General features: G+C 42.2%; 1 protein-coding gene and 1 long non-coding RNA gene across 2 annotated transcripts in view; one reads left to right on the top strand and one right to left on the bottom strand.

Moving 5' to 3' along the window:
- LOC309632627 overlaps window positions 1–25,208 on the top strand; it is a 364,034-nt gene that overhangs the window by 304,640 nt on the left and 34,186 nt on the right. The gene's annotated exons all lie outside the window — the stretch shown is intronic.
- The window catches only part of ZC3HAV1 (zinc finger CCCH-type containing, antiviral 1), a 61,274-nt gene continuing 37,443 nt past the window's right edge, over window positions 1,378–25,208 (bottom strand). Inside the window, exons 8-13 of the mRNA XM_082400291.1 lie at window positions 20,180–20,300; window positions 15,934–16,036; window positions 13,577–13,667; window positions 12,648–12,778; window positions 12,144–12,274; window positions 1,378–5,426 (exon numbers count right to left, since the gene is read on the bottom strand). Coding sequence (XP_082256417.1) covers window positions 5,164–5,426; window positions 12,144–12,274; window positions 12,648–12,778; window positions 13,577–13,667; window positions 15,934–16,036; window positions 20,180–20,300 — 840 coding nt within the window. The 3' untranslated portion in view covers window positions 1,378–5,163. The remainder of the gene's footprint in view (window positions 5,427–12,143; window positions 12,275–12,647; window positions 12,779–13,576; window positions 13,668–15,933; window positions 16,037–20,179; window positions 20,301–25,208) is intronic.

The following is a 25,208-nucleotide window of genomic DNA, read 5'->3' on the forward strand; positions in this document are numbered from 1 at the left end:
GCAGTAATAAGAATGGATTTCTAGAAAACCAAGACAGGATAAGGAATAACAGAAGAGAAACAGGAGTTGAGGGATTATCATCTCAATTTTGATTGTGTTGTTTGCAGTGGACAATCCAAGAGAAGATGCTCAGTGGGCAGTTGTATTTACAAGAGCTTAAGAAAGATTGAAGAGACTATTGATTTGAGTGACATCAGAGTACTAGTACTTGGAGCTGTGAGAGTTAATGAGGTCACTCAGCACAAATAAAGTGAAGAACAGAGATGGGAGGACAGAACCTTGGGGAGTAGCAACATCAAACATTTCTGAAAAATTGAGAGCCTGCTACGGCAAAGTAAATAAACAAATGGAACAAATAACTAAGTGGAAAAACTCAAACATCTGCTCATGCTTGGTTTGATGCCACTTTGTATATTTGAATTTAGGTGTTTTTGACAGCAATGGGTTGGCTATACATTGTCTTATTTACATTGAAGTCCGTATCAAATGGCAAATTTTACCTTCACTTTAATCATATCTATGTTGCCATATAAAGGTTTTCTCTCTCCATCCAAAGCTTTATGATTAAAAACAAATGAGTGGGGACTTCCTCGGTGGCGCAGTGGTTAAGAATCCGCCTGCCAATGCAGGGGACACGGGTTTGAGCCCTGGTCTGGCAGGATCCCACATGCCGCGGAGCAACTAAGCCCGTGCGCCACAACTACTGAGCCTGCACTCCTGGGCCCGTGAGCCACAACTACTGAAGCCCGCGTGCCTAGAGCCCGTGCTCCGCAACAAGAGAAGCCACCGCAATGAGAAGCCTGCGCACCACAACGAAGAGTAGCCCCCACTCGCCACAACTAGAGAAAGCCCGCGCGCAGCAACGAAGACCCAACGCAGCCAAAAATAAATATAAATAAATAAGTAAATTTATTAAAAAAAAGAAAAGAAAGAAAGAGTGGAGAAGGGCTTTTGAAGGAGTGACTGATAGGACAATTCTGCTGAAGATCATTTACATTTTTTTAACTTTTGTGCCTCAGCCTGGCCCTGTTCCCACCCCTAAGGTGTGTCAGCAGTTTCCAGCGTCTCCCTGTCTCAGCCCCTAGACAAAAGATGTGCAACCAACTGCAGGCTTCTGCTCACAGCCACCCCACCTTCCCCTGGCAGTGTGCTAAAGGCTCCTTGGTCATTGAGTCCTGGAATGATGAAGCTGGAAGGGGCAACACACATCCTCTATCCCCCATTGAATACACTGGTGTCTGCAATTGATTATCTTTTTGGAGATACCTGGAAATAGAGCAAATACAAGCAGCAGAGCCAAAATTAATATTTATTTCCTTTTATTAGATAATCTCAAATGGAGCTTGGAGAAGAACAAGAAGAAATACAACTACTGAATTATAAGAAGTTGAGCTTACTTTATTCAACAAAATTTATCCAATGTATCAGCATATCAAGCAGTCAGCTAGGTATCTGGGGTGGCACAGTGAACAAGACAGGTTGACTCAGCTCTCATGGAGCTTACATTCTAATGCGGAAAGCAGACAACTCCAGGGTGGATAGATGCTTAAAATGAACAAAGCAAGCCGCAAAGTGTTTTAAAAACCAGAGATCCGGGAGGCAAACATCCAGTTTAATCTATAGAAGGACTCCTTATGGAGGTTAGTAAGCTAATCTAAAGATGCTAGGTGTTAACTAAGTGAGTGGTTCTCACTGTGGTATTTTGGAAACGGATGGATTGTTGGCTTAACAATAATTGCGGACTTTTACTGGCATTGAGTGGATGTAGCTAGGGAAAACAGATGCCCCGCAGTGTATGGGCTAGTCCCACACAAAGAATTATTCGGTACCCTATACGACTTTCTAATGTCCTGCTGGACATTTATGTAGGACCTACAGCTCGCCTGAGAGAATATAATTCCTCTTTTCCTCTTAGACAGTCTGTAATTTGTCTTGTCCTATTATCCTTATTTCAATTAACGTAATTTCGCTCTTTCCCTTACCACATACAGAGAAGGTATATAGTCTGTTATGACTTACCCTAATACTGGTTTTCATTCTGGTGTCACCCATACCAATAATCTTTCATTCTCCTGTACTTCTTTACAGGAAATAGCCTCTGATCGACTCTTAAATCCAAACCTATTCACTATAAGTAGAAGTAGATATCTATTTCATGATGTCGTATAGTGTGGTCATGCTGGAGCATTTACACATTGATATTCATTTTATCTTTATTACAAACTTCTTTCCTTCTGTTTCTCCATTATAATAGTTAGGGCAGTAAATTGATTTCTTAAGAAATTCATGTAGATTGTAGTATCTGAATCATCATCTCAGGACAGCAAAGGGGATGTTACAAACTGTCTGCTCTGAAAAAGGTGAATAGATCTGATAGGGTTTGTGGTTGCCACCGTAATGGCAGTGGGGGAGAGGGCGCTACTGGCATTTAGTATGTGAGAGCCAAGTATGCTGAATATATTGCAATACATTGGACAACTCCTCACAATAAGTAATTACTCTGCATGCTATACGAATTTTGAATGTCTCCCTAGACATTCGTGTATGACCTACAGCTCGCCTGCAAGAATATAGTTATTTCCTCATTTTCTCCATTTCGACAATCTGTAGATTTTCTCTTTTTTTTAAGTTTATTTTATTTTATTTTTTATTTTTTTTAACTTTTAATTTTTTAATTTTTTTGGCTGCACCACACAGCATGTGGGATCTTAGCTCCCAAACCAGAGATCGAACTACTGCCCCCTGCATTGGAAGCACGGAGTCCTAACCACTGGACCACCAGGGAAGTCCCTAGATTTCCTTGCATAGTATCTTCATTTCAGTTAAGGTGGTTTCGTTCTTTCTCTTATAGAAATAAGTATTATCATATGCAGATAAGTTACTGTATCACTAGTTTTTATTCCAATGTCCACTCGTATCCCTGCTTTTTTATTTTCCCATACTTCTTATGCAGAATAGCTTCTGATCTCCTACCTTCTTTTAAGTTCAAATTTATTCTTTATAAGTAGATGTAAACGTCTGACTACTTAATGAGGTCTTGTAGTATAGTCGTGCCCAAGTTATGTACCTTTCATTCCCTTTTATGTTGATATTAATTTTATTTAATTTTTAATTTCCTCCTAAAATTGTGTATAGGTAGAGTATATTACCACTGAATTGCATTTTTGAAGATAATGAAGAGGATGTTACAAAGTAATTGTCATTAAAAAAAAAAAAAAAAAGGCAAGAGTGCTGGGTGAGAACCACCGAGCTAGGTTAAAAGGGGCACCGAAGAACTGAAAGAAAGCCAGGGTGACCGTGAAAGAAAATAAATGAGAGGACAGGGAAGGGAGAGAGCATGTGGAGGCATGATGATGATTTTGAACTTTATTCTAAAGGCATGATCAGATTTGTGTTTTGAAAGTAAAAAATTTTAAATTCTTGCTGCTAAGCAAAGAACAACTTAAAAGGCGACAAAGAGATATTTAAAAAGGAAAACATGGGAACTGCTTAGATGTGCAGGGGGAGGGAAAGAAAGGATGACTTCTGGATTTCTGCTTGAGCAGATGTTTTTCTGGGGGGAAAAACTGATTTGTTTGAGAGAGGCAGATGGAGAGCTCCATTTTGGACATGCTGAATTAGAGATGCCTGTGAAAGATCCAACTAGAGATGTCCAATGGGCAGTCGGATAGAGTTGGATAAATAGCATCTCTACAATGTGAGGGTCAAGATCAGGAAGTGAAAACTCCAAAACAGAAGCTACCATGAAAAAAATAAGTGAATGAAAATACTTTCAGCAAGCGTCTCGAAAAATAACCCTACCCTAAAACATATCTTATACATTTGTTACTGTTGGAGCCCTTTAAAGCCAAGGAGCTGTAGAGATCTCTGCACTGATCTAAAATCTAATATAAAATCAACTCTAATGCTAATTAATTTTTATAACATACCTGCTGGAAGGAACTATAACAGGAAATGTTGGCGACTCGTATGCAATGTTGAAAAGGAAAACTGGAAGGAAAACGCTGATTCATAATAAGAAAGTGAACTCTTGGTCCAGGCACCTCAGCTGCTCTAAAAACTGATTGTGCTGCAATTCTACACAATCCGTCATATTTAGAAAAAGAAGCCCCTAGCAGGTGCGAGCCTTGTTTGGGGCATTGTTCTCTTCGTTCTGATTCTGTCTCACTAGGAAACTCATCTCACCTCCTTAGGGGCCCATCCTTCAGCAGATGGTCCTGCTCCTAATTTCTTGATGAGCCTCAACTGCCACAGTGAACGACTACAACAGCACTCAGATTTCTCAGTTGTGCTTGTGTGAATCTGGTTACTGCAACTCAGTCCCCCCAAAATACCAACCAACACTTCATGAAAGTCTGACCTGAAAAAAGCCTTCTCTGTAATCATATTAGTTAGAATATAAACGTCTACTTTGCCATAATTTCATAGAGCCCAAATGGGCAGTTAACTCCAGTTGGTTGCTTCTCTCTGAGCCCCACTTAGCAGCTTTTTTAATTGAATTTCAGAAAGAGTCAACCTGGATGGAGTGCCCTAAATAAACGTAGAGATAAAGAAATGCATGCCCCCAAATCAGTTTCACCACAAAGAAAAGGTATAGTACTGCAGTTATGTCTGTGCTAGCATTTAAATTGCCCTTACATTTTTTCCCCCAGTGTATCCCTAAGAATTTTCCCCCAACTTTTCACAATCTTCCATCCAAGATTTGCTTGTACTGTCTTATGTCCTTATTTCAATAGGCATTTTTAGATTTCTCTCAAATTTCCCAAATTAATTTTCTTTCAATTTAACCAAAACGAAACCATGTCATGCAATAAACTAAAAGAGTAGTTGGGAGAGAAAGTTTGCTGCAATTACATAAGTTTTAGAAGTGAGTCTTTACCAGTTACATCTAAGGCAGTGATTCCCAAACTTTATGACACATTTCAATCCTCTTCCTGGCTCTCATCCCCAGAAAAAGTGATTTAGTTGGAGTGGGGTGAAATCTGGACAGTGGAATTTTTTAGAGCTTCCCGGATGATTCAAATGTGCAGTAAAGTTTGGGAACCACTGATCAAAGGCATTTATAGGAGAGGAAATGTAAGTTTAACTATTATCTGGGGCAGTCTGGTTCTATAAGTGAACAGAATGATTATGGCATCCTTTATGACGCTGTAACCATCATTTCTAACTAATCACGCAGGCTTTGTCTGTTTCGGTATATTCAATCACATATTCTGGGTAAATCTGATCTTTCTGAAAGATGACAAAAACAGAGGGATTCAACCTTGTATCCACACAGCTGTCATACTGCAGAGGAGGGCTCACATAAGCCATATGTCCTTCAATAAAATCTCCAACCAGGACTCGGGCTACAAACATAACGATGTTTTTGGGATCACACAGGCAATTTTTATGGGAATTGATGGCATCTTTTGTGAAGTAATTTCCTAGAAATAATCAGAAAAAGAAAAAGCTTAAGAATTATTATAAAAGAAGGTATATAGTTTATAAGATTATTTACACATAATCACATGATAGGCATTGACCAAGCATATGTCAGCAATACCTTACTGAGACATAACTTTCCTTTGTACTTAAAAAAAAAAAGTTCATTATGCAAGTAAACTTGAATAGAGTGTATAACCCTACTGAAATAACAGAAACATTTGCTACTCTGCAGGATTCACAGCTTTGGTGTTAAGCCAACGGATACAATGAGCAACTGCTGATATCACAGTGGCCCAATTCATGCAAGGCAAGTTGAATTGTAACTGATAAACCAAAGATACTCCAACAGAGGCCATTTTATATTGTGTACATTCTAAGGAGGAAAAGTCATTTACTACTATGGGAAGGTTCTGGAAAACGGGAAAGGGAGACGAGACGTAGCACGAGCAAACAATTGACCCTGGCAGAGCTCGTCAGACAGTTGATCCATCGTCCTCAATTCTAAAACAACCTCTGATAATCACTGATGTTTCCAAACTCAGAAGACCAACAACCATTTCCTGACAAATTAAAATTTCCTGTTTTTATTTTTACTATTGCCCAATGTTTTTCTGCCCTTTAAAGGAAAAGAGTATATATTGCAAATTCTGATCTTCTATGCAAAAATTAATAAGTAAAATGAATTTGCTGTATTTATGATGACACATGTTTAATACATTTTTCTTTTATTTTGCTTGGTGTTATTATTGATTTTTTTTTCATAATTAAGATGTCTGAATTCCAGAAATATTGCTTATCCTGAATAAGTCAGATACAGGCCATTCTGGGTAAATGATGTTCAGCTATATTTAGAATTAAAAAATAAAAGTCTGGCTATACTGCCCTACCATTTACAGTCCCACTCTCCTTCCCAAACACAGTTAATAGCCTGGTGGGAATACTCTCACACTTGTTTCTATGTATTTACATACATATATGTACATAAACTCTGATAAGTTTTATGTTTATTTGTTCCTAAATGGGATCATGCTATATGAACTGTTCTACAACTTTTTTTCCCACTTTGGTCCAAGAAATCTTGCTATGTCAGTACATCTAACCCCAACTCATTCTTTTTAATGGCTGTATAGGATTCCACTGTAAGAATGCATCATAATTTAATTTAATTACTCCTGAAATTGACTGATGAAAATGTAGGTTGGTTTCACTTTTTTTTGTCTATTACCAGTAACACTTCTAAATAAATGCTAAAATATCCTAGTAAATATACCTTTGAGAACGCATATAAATATTTCTGTAGAACAGACTGCAAAACTATAGTGGCTGAGTCATAGGATACGAGCATATTAAAGTTTGATATCACAAATTGCCCTCTACAAGTGATCTAAAAATGTTACCACCAATAATAAAATCATGTTTCTCCACATCCTTGCCAACACTGGATATTATCTATCCTTTTAATTTTTGTCAATAACACTGGGCAAAAAGATCTGATTTTAATATGCATTTTCTGAATACTAGTATTATTGAGCATCTTTTCATATGCTTATTGGCATATTTCATATATGCCAATATATGAACTGCTTTTTCATCTTTTTTTTCTCTGAACTGCTTTTTCATCTTTTTTTTTTTCCTGTTGTACTGTCTTTTTCTTACTGATGTGTGACCAAAACAAGCTTAAATTCAAGAACTAGTAGGTCCCTCAAGATCTTTTTACAGTCTTATGAAGTGAGCCAATAGGTACTTGGAAAATGACCAGGGATACAAACAAAAGTCAACCCACCATATTTCTCTTGTGCCACCCACTCCTCTCTGTGCCAAAGACGCTCCTTCAGCTGCATTCTGTACTGCTCTGTTATAGCCTCCGCAAGCAAACTAGGAATAGAGGCTATGCCCTCTTTATTTGTATTATTTCTCACTGTGATGGACCCCCCACTACATATTCTGTGTGCACTACCCAGCTCTTTTCATCACAGGACAGTCATACTTCATTTCTTAAGTGTCTACAAAGAGCAATTCCTCGTATGTCAATTTCTAGAACTTCTAAACGATTCAAGCTGTTTTGGAATGAAATCTTTCTAAAGCATACACACCTCTCTGATTTTCAAAAAATAGAACAAACTCATTTTACCCTTTATTTTACTAATACCTCAGATGCAGATATTAATTCTGACATATGGTGTTATAACAGAGGGATGCCCTGTTGAGTTACTAAGGTGGATAGAGCTGTGTTCTCCTATACTAATGACTCCATCATGAGAAAAAAAAATTGTTTGTGCCTTGCAGATCATTTTTCCTCCTTCTCCACTTAAAAGCTATTAACTTTCTTCTTGCTGCCTGCCTCTAGTATCTCTTTATTACCACTCCACACACTTGCTGGGCTGAGAAAAAAAGACTAAAGGCATAAGACTAAATGAATTCTGAGGAGCTCCCAAGGATAAACATACATGATCTTTGGTACAGGAATTTTATGACAACATGGGCTACTTATACAGTTGTTCACTCTTTCAGACCCTGAGTGACATTCCAGAAGGCTAACGTTTACAGATAAGTGAATTCCAGTTATGCATGTAAAAGGTGTAAAGTAAATAGTATGGAATTACTGGTAAAAACAGATTTGACTTAAAGCAATTGGAATTAACCATAAAACATATTTTCGACATTCAGGGGTAGCTGTACATATGTCTTAATGGCACTGAGTTTTTTTTTTACAGTTGTTCAATTAAATATTTTCTATCTTCTAAGAAAGTCTGAGCGCTAATATGATTATTTTTGTTTATCAATGACAACTGAATGAAGAATGACTCTTTATACAGGCATTATAGATCTTTGGAGGATATTTTTATCATTCTCCATTGAGAAAAGAGTAACCATCACCCTAAATAACTGATTTTAAAAGAAAGCATCAGTTTTTTTTTTCTCCTTTTTTTTTTTTCTTTTCTTTTTTTATGGAACGCTTCACGAATTTGCGTGTCATCCTTGAGCAGGCGCCATGCTCATCTTCTCTGTATCGATCCAATTTTACTATATGTGCTGCTGAAGCGAGCACAGCATTGGTTGTTTTTAAATCATGCTTATATAATCTGGAATCTACATATGCTTAAATGATCCAAACCAAAGACCCAACCTTTTAGCCCACTCTCCTAAGACCTGGACTCCGTCTTGTTGCAAATAACCCTTTCAAAGAACAGATCCTTTGAAACCCAACATCCTCTTCCCCACTCCTGCCATTGCGTGGTTGTAGGCCACCCTCATTGCTGGCCGGGACTCCTGAGACAACCTCCTAATTGTTCTCGCCACCTGCAATCCTGGTCCTGCCCATCCTCTCTTCACACTGTAGCCAGAGACATGTCATTTCTTTCCTAAAGCCATTGGTGGTTTGCAGTTGTCCTCAGGATAAAATCCATCATCCCTTTAGCATGGCTTGCAAGGTCTTTCAGGATCTGACCCCAACCTACGGCCACAACCTCATCTTTCGTCACTCTCACCACACCTTAGGTGTGCTGTGCTGTGCTGTCCACAGCCTCCCTGGCCTTTGTCACTCTCTCGTCTTCGTAAACACTCTTCTCTCGACTTTTTTTTTTGCCTAGCTAGCTTTTGTTTGTCCTAGAAATCACACTTAGACTTCACAATGTGCTGATTTTCTAGAGTCTACTTTGATTCATTTTTTCATGCATTCAGTATAACTGATGTAATGGGATAATACTGTCAAAAATATTATGCTTTTTTCCCTCCGATTCTTTATACACAACTATCCTTCATTTAGCCAGACACATACTTTGCCTCAAAGAGAATTAGAATCTTGGAAGGAGTATATAAGGAGAAAGAATTATGGTCAGCTTCTGATTACCAAAATAGGATCTAGAAATACATTGCAAAAAATGGCAGACTTTGTTAACTAGAAAGAACTCTGAATAAGACCAGGAGAAGGAACCCTCTCTCGGTTGAGAGTCAAAAAGGGCCAACTTGGCTCTGACTCAGTCTTTCAGGGACCTTGGGTCTGGGCCCAGAGGGTGGTCAGTGGCTAAAAGTCAGAGATGACAGGGGAGTCCAGCAGCAGAGGAATGCGTGTGTCGCACTCCCTGGTAGAACACCAACATTCCAATGCCCTGGAGACTCTTTGGAGTTTTCTACATAGACACTCAGATTATCTTGACATTTTTGTTTCCTTCTTTCTAACCGTTTGGCATCTTGAGGTACCTGGGTTGCAGAATCTTGCACCCTGGATCCTAAACATGTTCCCTGACCTTATACATGTCCCGTCTAGTGTCTTGAATCCAGTTGGTACCAGGACAGGTCCTTCCTTGCTTAGCCGCCCCCCAAACAAGTGCTTCTTTTTCTAATTTCACTTTGCTTCTGCTTTTTATCCAAATCTGAGTTTTTATAATCTCCTCTGCTGTTAAGGTGGGTGGCTTTCACCTAACTGCTGCAGTTCTTCTCCTCAATCCAGTCTGATCAGTTCTGGGCCACCTTCCAGCCTGTAGGAACTCACTTACTCACCTGCCTTCTACTCTTCTCCTCTACGTCCTGTTACATGCCTGGTTTCCAACTCCAGTTTATCAAGATGTAACCCAGAGCCCTTCTATCCTTCCAGGCATGTCTTACCGCCTCTTACACATAGTCATGTATAAATTACACAGACAACAGCCTATCCAGAGGGGTTTCACGTGTGCAACAGGGGTTCTTTTTTTTTCCCCTCAGAGAGTAGCCATCTCTTTGAGATCTGCCCCTTGGCCTCTTTTAAGATAACTGCCTGATTTTTTTAAGATTATGGACCCAGTGGTTCATACCAGTCTATCTAGACCGTATTAACAGCATCATGGGAGACAGGACTGGAAAGCCAACATTAAAAATAAACACAAACAGAACAAAAACACTTCCTAATTCCATGTAACAGGAGACAGGCCAAGGAACAGGATCCCTCCCTGACCTTCACAAGGGAGGGTGGCATGGGGAAAAGTCCCTTGAGGAATGCCCTACACATCCGTGAGAACTGCAGGCGCCATCCTCGCCTCTTGCGTCCATGCTACACAAAGGCGTATACTTGGCCATGAACAACTCTCCCCTTTCACCAAATTAAAGGAAGAATGACAGCCAGTGAGTAACACTGTCAAGCCATCCAAATACATTTCAGAGCGTTTCAGCACTCTTCTTTTCATAAAAGAGGAGAAACAGACTAAGCATCCAAGAATGTCTCTATCAGAGCCAGTTATGGCCAAGACCTGGGAACATGTATATATATATACCGTATTTCCATTTTGTAGGAGAAATATTTGTTTGACTTCTGACATAAGAGACTCATGAGAAACTGATGGGTTTAAATGTCACACATGTTATATTTCACTCAAGATGTTTACTCCGCTTTCTCCAAACATTTCTCGGTAGGTTTTAGTGATGTGTTTAAACTTAAGAAACTTAAGAAATGCTCATCTAGTCCTTCCCCAGCTTAAAACCCTTCATTAGCTTCCCATGCCCTGGGGTCAAGTCTATTGCGTGGCCATGTCTTGGACCAATTATTCCTGACTCTTTGAGGCTGGTGAACCCCACCTGTTCTTAGGAATACCTCTCCAACCAGATCAGGTGTCCACAGGGCCTGTTCTTTTCATCTACAGCAGCTGAACATTTGCAATCATTAAATTATGTGAAATAATGGTGGGGGGGGGGGTGGGAGCATGTCTAATTTGTTCGCCACTGTGTCCCCAGCATGTAGCACATAGAAGGCACTCAAAAATATTTGTTCACTGACTGATTGGCTTCTTGCTTTTTGGGGGGGGGGGGGCGTTGAATTTAATCTTAGGTATATGAGTTGAGCCCCCTTTGAAAATGTGATAAACTATTACTTGTTCCCTTAAGATGAGTGATTCTTGGACTTGCCTGGTGGCGCAATGGTTAAGAATCTGCCTGCCAGTGCAGGCGACACGGGTTCGATCCCTGGTCCAGGAAGATCCCACATGCCGTGGAGCAAGTAGGCCTGCGAGCCACAACTACTGAGCTCACATGCTGCCACCACTGAAGCCCAGCGCCTAGAACCCGTGCTCCATAACAAGAGAAGCCACCACAATGAGAAGCCCATGCACCACAACAAAGAGTAGCCCCCGCTCGCTGCAACTAGAGAAAGCCCGTGCACAGCAACAAAGACCCAAAGTAGACAAAAAAAATTTTTTTAAAGAAAGAAAAAAAGATGAGTGATTCCTTGGTTTTTGTTTGGTTGGGTTTTGGGTTTTTGGTTTTTGAGTTGCATGAAGGAATTTAGGAACAAAAAGAAAGCACTGAAAAGATTTTGTGTAACCACCAGTGTGGTCTGAGATGGGAGAGGCCTCATCTCCCATCTTTGATTAGAACCTAGCAGTGGCAATAGGATGTGCATAGGTCAGGAAGAGCCATGGCTGGAACTGAGTAGCAATGGTAGACAAAGTCATCAACAAGGGGGAGTACCTTGCAAGATGTATGAGATGCCTTGGTTTCCTGGCCCTGCCCTTCCCGCAAAACACAAAAGACAGGAGGGAAGCAGGGCTAAGGTGCAGTAATCAAGTCCCACGGCAATTTCCCACTCTAATTTGGACATTTCAGGTTAACATGAGCTTATTTTCTCTACATGACCGTAAAAGCCTGGATGTCCTGGTTAATACAAAATAATTACATATACCTCATAATAGGAGCATGTGTAGAGCCTGAGTGATGGTTCTACTAGTTTGGCTTCTCTATCCCATACAAACCTTTTCCATATTTGGTGTCACGAATTCCATGTAAGACCCAGTCAAAATTATTCGCACAGATAGACTCTACATGGGTGCGTCTCATTGCACAAAACAGGATTTGCTCGTCTCTCTTCATCTCCTTTTTCTTCCTAATAGAGGAAATGTGAGACTTAGTACCAGGAACATTCCTCATCCAATCCAGTTAATAACATTAATCCCAACTAAAGTCTAATCATCTTAAAATTTTATTCTGCTAGCTTTCAGAATGGAGCTACTAACATTAAGGCAACGGCTGTAAAAAATAAATATATGAAAACTTTTAAATGATAGACACATGAAAGCATTTAATTGTAAAGCTAAAGCTGAAAGAGAGAAGCTTGAGTGGACACAATGAAAACACAACTAGAGATTGAAGAAACTGTTGACTACTAAAATGAACCAGTGAATATAAATCTTAAAAGATAGATCTTCACTAATCCTTTCAAACTTTATGTCAAGAAACCTGATAATGTGGCCACCAACCTTTCAAAAGCCTTCAGGAGCTTTGCGTTCTGGATCTTCCTTATCCTTTCAATCTTGAAATTTTTCATGGAAGCTTTAAAACGCTCACTCACTTTGGCATATTCCAGAGAGTCATTATTGATCTCAAACAACTAAAAAAAATTTTTAAATATATGAGTGTGAAACAGGAAACATTTAAGGCATGATACGTCCATATGTGCGGCTCCCTGTGTCATGGAGTATCCTTGCCAGGCCTCTGACAGCAGATGGGGTAAGCTGGCTTAGGGTTTCCACAGCTGGCAGTTCATTCCAGTGATGAACTAGACGGCATGAAGCCCGTCTGTTCAGGCTGACTTCAGGCTAACAGAGCATTATGCCTGAAGGCAAACGGAGCGTCCCCACCCCATCCCCAGGTGTGTGACTTAGTCCAATGACCTGGTGAGTTCCCTGCCTAAAGCCAGTGCAGGGGCAGAGGCATTGGAGGTACCCAAGGAGCCCAAGCAGAGCTGCCTGCACCCAAAGCTGGAGTCTGATGTGGAGGCTAAATGATCCAGGAAGAGTCTCGCCCCAACCAGGCGAGGTGATGAGGTAAGGCACACCTCAGCTCCCACAGAAACTTGCTTTTTAACTCCGACTAATGACAAGTCGCTCTTACTGTGAGTTCCAGTTTTCTCGTCTGTAAGGTAGGGAATCGAATATCTATTTTACAAGTTTGTTGTGAGGATCTATCCCAAGGAGATCATGTGTGCCTGGACTCTGGAAACAGTGACGTGCCCTGTAGACTTGTTCTCTGGGAAAGTGGCACATCCTTTGAATCTTGATTCAAGGGTTTTGCAGAAGCGATTCACTCACTCCTTCACTCATTCATTCATTCAAATACACACATTTATAGCAAAGTACTTTGTCCCATCTTTAAACAATTCACCCACTAAAAAGTAAAAACCAAGTACCTCATAGCCATTCGAGGATGAGACGCATGTGTTCCGCTGAGGAAGAAATATCGAGATGAAAGGCTCTGGTTGGGTCCTCACCTGCTGATGGCTGCAAACAAGCCAGAGAAAGAAATTCACCTGGTTCCTTGTTTCATGTGCCCAAATCACTTTCTGTGCTTAACTTCAACTAAGGTGAGGTTCCTCAGAAAACTTCCCCTTTGTATCTTCTTTGAACTACATCCCTGCATATTCCTGGTACACACATATCAGTAATCATGCTTTTAAAAAAGGTGGTAATCATTCATAATTTGGTAAATTGTTATTTTCCCATTGATTTAAAATGTAAAAGCCTTGACTCTTTTTTACATTTCTGCTTAACCTTCAACAGTCCTAATGTGTTAGCATTAAGTAAGTTTGTCTTACAGCTTCTTTGTCAAGTGATAAACACTAAAATAGGGGTATAGGGAAAAGAATCCTGCCTTTCCTGGATGAACTGTATTTCAGAGTAACCATACACGTGGGTGTTCTCTACTAACATGTACAATACATAGGGGTTTATTGTACAATTTTAAGTTTGAAATTTTCCATAATGAGAAAATTAAATTTTTAAAAATGCTTTAAGGAAAAAAACTCTTTAAAGACCCCCTTCTGTAAAGTGAAGATTCTTTTGGAATGAAAGAAATTGGCCCCAATTTATATTTTAAGCTCCAATTTCCATACTATACCAGTATAGTGCAGAACAAATTCAATTGATACGTTGTAAGGAGCTCATCAACAATGCTATAGTTCATTTCTCTTCGGGCTGTTCAGAATAACACTCACAGCCCTTAGTCTGTCCTAAAGCAGTGTGTCCCCTCTGGGCTCATGACAGCAGGATTCAAGCTGGTTCTCTCCACAACCGCCCACGAACAGTTTTCTCAATTCATTTTATTCACTCACTCACTTAGCTGACTGTTTAGTATCACTGTGTACCATTCATCATACAGAATATCTCAAGAGCTTTGAGGAGCTGATATTTGTGGAGGGGACGGAAGAGGTGGAAGATTATGCTAGGGGAGACAGGTGGGAGTGTACTCGACGCCTCTCAACCCTGCGATATTTTTACTTTATTCATTTGAATGTTAAAAGAACTGGAGGGAACCTTAGCTGGCTAGGCTGATCCGATTCTAATTCTTGGGAGTTTGAATTAAGAAATTCAGAGAAAATTGGGTAGTAGCGGCAGAAGGTACAGCTGAAGGGATATAAAGATTGAAATAATGAGGTTAAAATTGTCAAGAACTAGCCAGAGAAAAGTCTTAGGAGATATAAAGACAGATATGCACATAGATATAGATAAGGTTGCTGAGTCTCTTAGCAGGGGAATACGAATAAGAAGAAAAGCAGCTAAGATTTACTTGACAAATGTACTAGGATCAAGCCCATGTTACAGATGGGGGGATGCAGAGTGATTAGTTTGTCCAAATCCACACAGCTAATAAGCAGCAGGCAGAATCTGAGCCTAGACATGTAGCTCCAGAGTCCAGCCGTTAACCTGGTCACAGGCAAAGATCTGTGACCTCAGGCTGCTCAGGTCCTAAAGCAGCACTGGACCCAACTCCCAGTCCTAAGGCCCGCAGAGAGCTCAGCTCCCCAGCCTTGGCTTCTTGTAAAACGTTGTTTTCCCTACTACACCACGTTTATCCCTTTAGTAACTTCCCGTTTCCATGGAATACCTTAATTCTTACAACCAAAAGGACCTAATTAGAACACCGACTTCACACCTGCCTTGACGTCTGTTTTACATAATCACTCATCACCAGGGAAAAAAAATCCAACTCCAAAAATGTTCATGAGCAATGTAGGTTTGACTGAGTTTCATGAGCAGACAGAGGAGTCACCCTGAAGCCCCACAGCAAAATTTCCTTTTCAAATCCCCTTTCGTCAACTTTATCTTTCCCCAAAGCCTTTACTCAGGCAGCTACCACATCCCTTTTTTCTCTCCATTTCTTTCTCAGCCTCCCACCCCCTATAAATCCACTCAACAAGACTAGAGATACCCAGAAGCCACAGCAAAACAAAAACCCAGTAATTGTGCATTTGATTCTTTCCTAGGAACAACCAGCCGTTCACAGCTGAAGAAGCTGCTCCCAGAGTAAGAGAGCTGCCCAAAGTCCCCCGGGAATTGGAGGGAAAGACAGACTTCCTGCTCTAGAATTCTTTCAGTCACGCTGTACCGCTTAGCAAGTACCTCACTCACTGTTAAAGCAAAAGGAAATTGCAGTGTTATGTGAGCAGGAACATTTCAGAAAACAGGGTCCAGATTCAGGAGTGACTCAATAAGATCAGTGTGTGAACACGTCAAATGTGTGCCAGCAAGCAGCGTCCAAGACACTCACTCTTGTCCGCGCTTCACCTGCTCCACATCCCAGTAAGACACAAATGTCGGCCTTCTGACGATATCCTTTTGGGTCTTGGAAGCTATGTTTGTCTGAATCATCCCTTTAGACAGAAAAAAGAAAACGCAAATCAAGAATCAGTCCTAGGAAATGATTTATTGTTATTTTTCAGAGGCTAGTAACACAGCAAATATTCATGACTCAACTGTACGTGTACGAATCGAGAAAATCCTTTTGGATGGAAATTACTAATGATAAAAACTTGTATTCTTCACTGCCCTTAGTATAAGACCCAGAAAACACAGAGGTAAATGAGCATTCCTGAATTAATCTAATCTTTAAATCAGAGTCATGTGGTAAAGAGAGCTAGGGCAGCCAGATTACAAGACGTCACCCATGACAGGCATCAATGATTATGGGTTGGAATGTGGTAGCTATATCTTAGAAGTTTTTTTCTACCTCAAATGTGAAATGTCATTTTCAATTCATGCATGTTGTACACCTAAGTCTAAGCTGCAGCCAGCATGAGTTCTTTAAAAAGTAAATCATCGTACATTGCTAGTGAAAGTATAAAATGGTGCAACCACTTTAGAAAACAATTTGGTAGTTTCTTATAAAGTTAAACATGCACTGCCTATGCAATCCAACAATCCCACTCCTTAGTATTCACCCAAGAGAAATGAAAAGCTACATCCACACGAGAACTTGCGTGTGAATGTTCCTAGTAGCATTATTACAATAACCAAAAAGTGAAAACAACCCAAATACCCATCAACAGGTTAATGACTAAACAAACCATGGTATATCCATTTTTTTAAAAATTTTATTTATTTATTTATTTTTGGCTGTGTTGGGTCTTTGTTGCTGAGCGAGGGCTTTCTCTAGTTGTGGTGAGCAGGGGCTACTCTTGGTTGCGGTACGTGGGCTTCTCATTGCGGTGGCTTCTTTTGTTGTAGAGCACAGACTCTAGGCACGCAGGCTTCAGTAGTTGTGGCGCAGGGGTTTAGTTGCTCCACGGCATGTGGGATCTTCCCGGACCAGGGCTCGAACCTGTGTCCCCTGCATTGGCAGGCAGATTCTTAACCACTGCGCCACCAGGGAAGCCCCATGGTATATCCTTACAATGGAATATTACTCAGCAATTAAAAGGGAAGGACTACTCTATATGCAACAACATAGATGAGTGAAAAACAGTATTCTGAGTGAGAGAAGTCAGCCATATGCAGAGTACACACTACAAGGTTCTATGTATATGGAATTCTAGAACAGATAAAACTAATCTATAGTGACACAAAGTAAACTGGTTGCAGAGGAGAGACCGATTGCAAAGGGGCATGAGGAAACTTTTTGGATTGATGGGAGCATTCTAGATCTTGATTAGAATAGTATTTGCACGCACTTGTCAGCACCCACCCAACTGCACACTTAAAATGGATGCATCTTATTGCAGCAATTATGCCTCAGTATAGTTTTACATCAACATCAACAAAACAAACAAACAACGACAGAAAGAGCAAATCAGATCATGCCACAGCTCTGCTCAGAACCTTCTCGAGGTTTCCAGCTCATAAAATATTTAAGGTTCAACGTCTGCTCTCATCTCTTACACACCTCCTTCCCATGTGCATGGGCTGCCCCCTCCCTTCCAAAGTTTCCTCCTCCGATAAAAGCAGGCTCCCGCCCATGATTCCTCCATTCTCTTTCTGCTTCATCACATTGCTTCACTTTCCCCGTAGCTGTAATTATTTTCTGAAGTTGCCTGGTTTGCCAGCATCCAGAACAGGGCCTAGCACACAACTGACACTCTAATACTAGTCTAATGAGTAAGAGCAAATAAGAAATAGAAAGAAAATAGTCTGGAACACTGCCAACTCCTCTGAGCTGGTTTCTATGAACCAAGTGAACAAAATTATGGGGCTAAAATTGCTCCACATTCAGCAGCAAGGTATATTGGTTCTCATCTCTCCACCACATTTCACCACAGGGAATACCACCAAAAAAATTTTTTTTAATTTAAGCCCATTTTTAATTTGACCCCAACAGAGGAGATTTTTTTTTTTTTTTTTTGATGTGTTGGGTCTTCGTTTCTGTGCGAGGGCTTTCTCTAGTTGTGGCGAGCGGGGGCCGCTCTTCATCGCGGTGCGCGGACCTCTCACTCTCGCGGCCTCTCTTGTTGCGGAGCACAGGCTCCAGACGCGCAGGCTCAGCAGTTGTGGCTCATGGGCCCAGCTGCTCCGCGGCATGTAGGATCCTCCCAGACCAGGGCTCGAACCCGTGTCCCCCGCATTAGCAGGCAGACTTTCAACCACTGCGCCACCAGGGAAGCCCCGGAAGAGATTTTTATTTTTCTCTATTGCCTTCTAGTCTTGGTCCACATGCATACATTGCTGCACTTATCGTGCACGTTAAATTTTTAAAAATTCATTTCTGTTTTAAATATAACATAAAAACCGAAAAGTACAGAAATACAAACTTGGGGGTCTGTCTTCTTCATTTAACAATATCAAATTTTGCTTTTACTGCACAGTTTTCATAATCATAATTTTTAACAACCACCCAATACTCCACTGAAATTTAATACCTTAATGTGTTCAGTCACTACCCTACTGGTACACAGGCTATTCCTCTACTTTAGTACTATAAGTAAGGCTTTAACAGAGACCTTTATGCCTATAGCTTATTTTTTCCTTGTGAATTATTTCCTTAGAAAGATTCCTGAGAGAATAAAAAAGCAAGCATATTTTAATATCTCTTGATATGTATTGCCAGGTTGCTTCCCACAGAAGTTGGTATAATGGCCCTTCAAAGCTATATGACTTAACACACCATAATTGGTACAGGACCCAAATCTCAGGTACCACCTGGGAATGTCAAGGACCTGACAAAATCTCCTTTACCTCTTTCAAAGCACCTACAGGGCTGGGTCCTGAAAAGGCAAGTATCTGACCACACGCAGGGGGTGTCCCATGGATGCAGCCGATGGGACAGTACATTCAGAGGGATAGCAGTTTCTGCCCTGGTTGCTTACTAAACACAACAGACAGACGGGTAGAGGGTAACCAGAAAATCTTTCTATGGAGGCTCAAATAAACATGGTGGAAGGCAAAGTCTTTAGAAAAGGTGATGGATAAAACCATTGACCTAGATGATGAAGCCTAAAAGGAACAGCAAGGTTCTAAAATTCAGAAGGGGGGCTTCCCTGGTGGCCCAGTGGTTAAGAATCCGCCTGCCAGTGCAGGGGACACGGGTTCGAGCCCTGGTCCGCGAAGATCCCAAGTGAGTCCGTGTGCCACAACTACTGAAGCCCACGCGCCTAGGGCCCGTGCTCCGCAACAAGAGAAGCCACCGCAATGAGAAGCCCGTGCACCGCAACGAAGTGTAGCCCCCGCTCACCGCAACTAGAGAAAGCCCGCATGCAGCAACGGAGACCCAACGCAGCCAAAAATAAATACAATAAAATAAATAAATTTAAAAATAAACAAATAAATGAAAAAAATAAAATAAAATTCAGAAGGCACCCACAGGCCCAAGGTCTCTACTGCAGTCATCAGCACCTGAAAATTCTGCCTCAGTCTGGGAAGCAGCCCACCTAGAATCAGAAATTAAGAATGGCAGAGCCGGGGCTTCCCTGGTGGCGCAGTGGTTGAGAGTCTGCCTGCCAATGCAGGGGACGCGGGTTCGAGCCCTGGTCTGGGAAGATCCCACATGCTGCGGAGCAACTAGGCCCGTGAGCCACAATTACTGAGCCTGCGCGTCTGGAGCCTGTGCTCCGCAACAAGAGAGGCTGCGATAGTGAGAGGCCCGTGCACCGCGATGAAGAGTGGCCCCCGCTTGCCACAACTAGAGAAAGCCCTTGCACAGAACCGAAGACCCAACACAGCCATTAATTAATTAATTAATTAATTAAAAAAAAAAAAAAAACTAGCTGTTTATCCTCAAGCAACCACTCTCTTAAAAAAAAAAAAAAAAGAATGGCAGAGCCGGAAGTACCCCCAGAGACCACGTAATCCAATGCCCCCATTTTACAGGGTGCTCGGTGCTGTCCCCAGCTACTCTGCGTCAGAGCCGAGGCTCCAGAGGACAGGTCTTCTGACCGCCACTGGCTCCCACCCACTGAACTGCCTGCCTTGCTAAAAAGAACCCTGGTCCTGCGCGCAGCACGCCGAGCTACTCCATTCCCACTCCCACGCGGACGCCACAGGCCGGATTCCGGCGACAGGCACCACTGCCAAACACAAAGACTTACCTTGGAAACTCAGCTCGTAGTTTTGTGAACCCGCCTGAAATGGCACAATTCCCCTGGGACAGGATAGAAAAAGAGACTCCAGGTAGGAAGAGTCGATGTTTGAAGCTTGCTCATTGTCTTTCTAATTCAAAAAAAAAAAAAAGGTAAAGACTTCAGGGTAGGCTTTTAAGAAATTTCTACTATGATATCTTATATAACTTTATTTTAGCCATGGGATTCGAACAGAAATGCACCCTGCCTCTCAAATCAGACTGCCAAGTTTCCTGGGTGGGACCACATCACACCCTTCTGTCGTCTCCACCGCAGGGCTGAGAGCACGCTCTACGCTGCAGAAACTGACCATACCCTTGGTGGAGGCCTGAAAAACAGAGCTCTTTGCAAGTCTTTTACACCTTCCATAAAATACGACTCAAGTGTACAGAGCAACTGGTACCCGACGTGCAGACATGATGTCTAACAGAATCCTACACCCTGCCATGAAGTAGAACGTCACAGCTATCAGCCCATCACACGATGAAAAAGCACAGTTTAAAGCTGGTATGAAGGTATGTAAAACTCCAATAGGTGTACTGCTGTCCAAATGAGAGTGACCTAGCCCTTCTCCTCCGGCTATAATGAAAGGGGCACCCCCAAAATGGAATGATATAATCTCCAGCCTCAAGGTACATATGATGGGTCTGAACACCAGAAAGGGTGGGTAAAGGGAAGTGTGTTATCCTAGCAAGGGGGCAGGCTAGGTCACCATTCCACTGTCCCCACCCTATGTCAGGGATGACAGACCAGATATAAGCCCCCAAGAGCAGGGGTTCCCAACATCTAATGGTAAGGAGTTCTTGTTCCTCGTGATCTAGAATGGAGGATGACAGCGAGATCCTGTTGGCAGCCGGTGGTGGGCAGGGGCTCCCAGTCCCTTTAATGACAGGCCAGACTCTGCAGCCCTCAGCTACATCCACCCCATTCCCCTTCCCTAATGGAAATGCCTGCAGGATGTAAGGGGGGAGAACCAGAACGAAAGCTTCCAAGGAAGACGTCCCAGGTAGAGAGGTCTCTTAGCCTGGAGAGGAACCTGGTGGCACAGGAAAACCAGGTTCAAGTATTTGCACACAGTGCAAAGCAGGAATAAACTTGATGTGTTTCTGGAGGTAGAACCAGGACAAATGGGAGGAAGGGACAAGAAGGCTAACTTCAGCAGAACTTTCTGAACTACAGTCGTGAACAATTACATCACACCACAACGATGTTTGTTTCAACAGCTGCTGGGACATTATGTATCGGGATGATTGTAAAAGAGACTGCCATCCAGGGTGGGCAGTAGGAAACTAAGTTTCCATGATTAGATGATTCGCTGGGAAACCATATGCCTTCCTCAGACCCCAAAGAATGGCTGAAGTGGGCAAACACCTGCGAGCAAGGGTGGGGGAAGGCAGCCATCACCTCTGGGCACCCTGGATTTTTTTGGGTTTTCTTTGTTTTGGGTTTTTTTTTTTTTTGGCTGCACCACGCAGATTGCAGCAACTTAGTTCCCTGACCAGGGATTGAACCCATGTCCTCAGCAGTGAAAGTGCAGCATCCTAACCACCGGACCACTGGGGAATTCCCTGGGCACCCTGGTTTGATGACTTGAATCTCTGCCCTAATTTCCCATCCCCACAGTCCTGTACCCCTCAACTGCCTGCTCAGCTCTGCAGAACCCTGTTCCTGGCTGGAAGGAATCTGCAAACTCTAGGTCAAAGCCTTTGAAACTTGAATGTAAATGTGAATCACCCAGATCTTGTTAAAATTTGGATTATGATTCAGGGGAAGTGGGGGAAGAGTTTTGGAGCCTGCATTTTTAAAAAATTAATTAATTAATTAATTTTCTTTTTGGCTGCATTGGGTCTTCGTTGCTGCGCGCGGGCTTTCTCTAGTTGTGGTGAGCAGGGGCTACTCTTCCTTGCGGTAAGCAGGCTTCTCATTGCCGTGGCTTCTCTTGTTGCGGAGCACGGGCTCCAGGCATGCGGGCTCAGTAGTTGTAGCTCGCAGGCTTAGTTGCTCTAAAGCAGAGTCTCAGTAGTTGTGGCACACGGGCTTAGTTGCTCCATAGCACATGGGATCTTCCCGGATCAGGGATCAAACCCATGCCCCCTGCATTGGCAGGCAGGTTCTTAACCACTGTGCCACCAGGGAAGTCCCAGAGCCTGCATTTTGAACATCTCCCAGATGACACTGACATTGCTGGTCTGCGGACCTGACTTTGACCAGCAAGGCTTTAGGGTCTATATCAGCCATATTCACTAGAACTTTGTTTGACGATGGAAATTTCTCTGTGTTGTCCTATACGGTAGCCACGAGCCACATGTGGCTCTAGAGCACTTAAAGTGTGACTAGTGTGACAACAACTGATTCTTAATTTAATTTAAGTTTAAAATTAAATAGCCCCAGAGACATTGCTTTGGGAAAGATCCCCAGTGTTCTTCTTCCTTGCTGCAAGTAATAAATCCTTCTCTGGGGAAAAAAAAAAAAAAAATTAAATAGCCACACATGGCGAGTGGTTGTCATACCGGACAGAACGAGGCCATTAAGTCAGTGTCTGAGCATCTGCCCAGCCTCTCATGGTTCACCAGTCCATTCCTCTGGCTCTGCCCTCACTGTACTCCAGTTCTGAATGGGTGAGTGAATGAATGAATGAATGAATGGTAGAGCCTTCAATTATGCATTCTCCCAGAAGACTTGAACTTATACCTCAGTTTCAGTTACCAGGTCTTGGCTTTTGTCTTGTGCCTACATGTTTGCCTTGATCTCGGCTTTCTAGAGCTATGGCTTGCCTTTGCCCTGGGCAATTCCGTCAGGTCACGCACTCCTGCCCCAAAAGGCCAGCTTTCACAGCTACTAAGCTTGGCTATCTGCTGGTAAACATCTTGAGGGTCTGGATCTGCACCCCCTGACTGACGCAAAGCCCATGACTGCTACCTGGCTCTGCCCTCCAGTCACTCCTGCTGTAACCCCATCCTGCACCATCGCTGCCCACCGTCCTCTCCTGGCCCACCATCCATGTAGGTGCAAGTCCTGGTTAAGCACCTGAACTGCCATATATCAATTCTACCTTCCAGAGGGTTCACTGTCAAACATATGCATCTACCCTTTGTTGGCAAAAGTTTCTATTTCTCCCAGTTCCTACCAGAGAGGTTCCTAACCTGGAAATCTCAGTTGCCCAACTCTTTTTTTTTTAACATCTTTATTGGAGTATAATTGCTTTACAATGGTGTGTTAGTTTCTGCTTTATAACAGTGAATCAGCTATACATATATGTCCAACTCTTTTTTTTTTTTTTTTTTGGCTGTGTTGGATCTTCATTGCTGCGCACGGGCTTTCTCTAGTTGTGGTGAGCGGGGGCTACTCTTCGTTGCGGTGCGCAGGCTTCTCATTGCGGTGGCTTCTCTTATTGTGGAGCACGGGCTCTAGGGTGCGCGGGCTTCAGTAGTTGTGGAACGCGGGCTCAGTAGTTGTGGCGCACGGGCTTAGTTGCTCCGCGGCATGTGGGATCTTCCTGGACCAGGGCTCGAACCCGTGTCCCCTGCATTGGCAGGCAGATTCGTAACCACTGCGCCACCAGGGAAGGCCTATGCCCAACTCTTATTAAAAATTCAGTTGCAAGAAATAAAACCTGTAGGGCTCTGTCCGAAAGCTAGTCAGTCCACTCTGTTCTCTAAATATTCTAACCTGTACACTGGATCAAACCAGGTCATCAAACAGCTGTAAACTTGGACCATAATACATAATACATTGAACTATGAAAGAAACCAGGCTGCACCTTACGTCTGTGTTTCGGATCTCCCGGTACCATCATTTTTATTTTACTTGGATGACCAGCAAGGAAAACACCACACCCAGGGCCTGTTTTTCCTTCCTTCCTTTCTTTTTTTTTTTTCCCTTTTATAACAGAAGTGCCCACTCAATTTATATAATGATGGGTCTAACTAATATGAGACAGTAAGAGTTTATTCACATCCTCAAAGAACACATTCCATTTCTTACAACAGACAAGTGCCACAGGTTCAATGACTATAACATTTTTTGTGTTCGTAGGTAGGAAGTTACATTCTAGAACTGTGCATTTAACACAGACTGAATATCCCAGGGAGAACTTCATATTAAAGAAGTTTTATCAGGAAGTTTCTTGATGTTTTACTAGGGGACATGAGTGACAGAACTTGTGTAAATTTAAATATGATCTTTTACCCCTTAAAGTTCCTTTTGGTCTCTGGGATCATGATGTCACTAGAATACAAGTATTTTCTAACCTTTCTCCCCTATCTTACTGAAAATTGCAAGTATTTGACCTAAGAACCATTGAGACCTATAGTTTACTATTTTAATTTCATTTCGTTTTGTTTCGTTTTATTTAATTATTTTATTTAATAACCAAGGCTAAAGAATTTGAGTTTATAATTTCTCTTTCCACAGGCGCCTCACAGAATCACTTCTATGGAACTGCACTTTGACATCATCCTCGGCTTAAATATAAGAAGAGCCCGTACAAAGCTAAATATCACAGGGGTTTTCATGCCGAGGTGCTTGATAGGTCACCGCAGGAGGGGAAAGCCAAGAGCTCTGAGCCCCGTCCTCTTTGCACAGGGCAGCTCTGCTTCACCCTAGTTCGCTCATGTAGGTTCTGTGAAAGACTGTTTGATAGCGTGTATCTGCCGCTAAGACCGCTGGGAAACCGCCATGTACTGCAGGGATGGGGGGACCAAGGTTGAAGACCTCACTCGCCACAGCACACAAGGTCCCCTCTGTGTGCCCCATAGGAGACCTTTTTCTCAGGCCTCGCCAACAGAAAAAAAGCCATGCTTCTCCTGAGTAACAGGAATGGTCTTTCCATGGAGGCACAGGGGGTCACATAACAGACAGTGTTTCTTTGCTTGCTTTGGTAGCTAGGGGGCGCAGAGCCAAATGTATAGCCCATCCACTTCTAACCCTAGAGAATCTGACGCTGGCATTTCCTCGTCCCTACTTTGTCTTTGGCTTCACTTTCGTCTCTTGCTTTTCT

This window comes from Balaenoptera borealis, assembly GCF_965194805.1.
Source record: "Balaenoptera borealis genome assembly, chromosome: 7".
Lineage (NCBI taxonomy): Eukaryota > Metazoa > Chordata > Mammalia > Artiodactyla > Balaenopteridae > Balaenoptera > Balaenoptera borealis.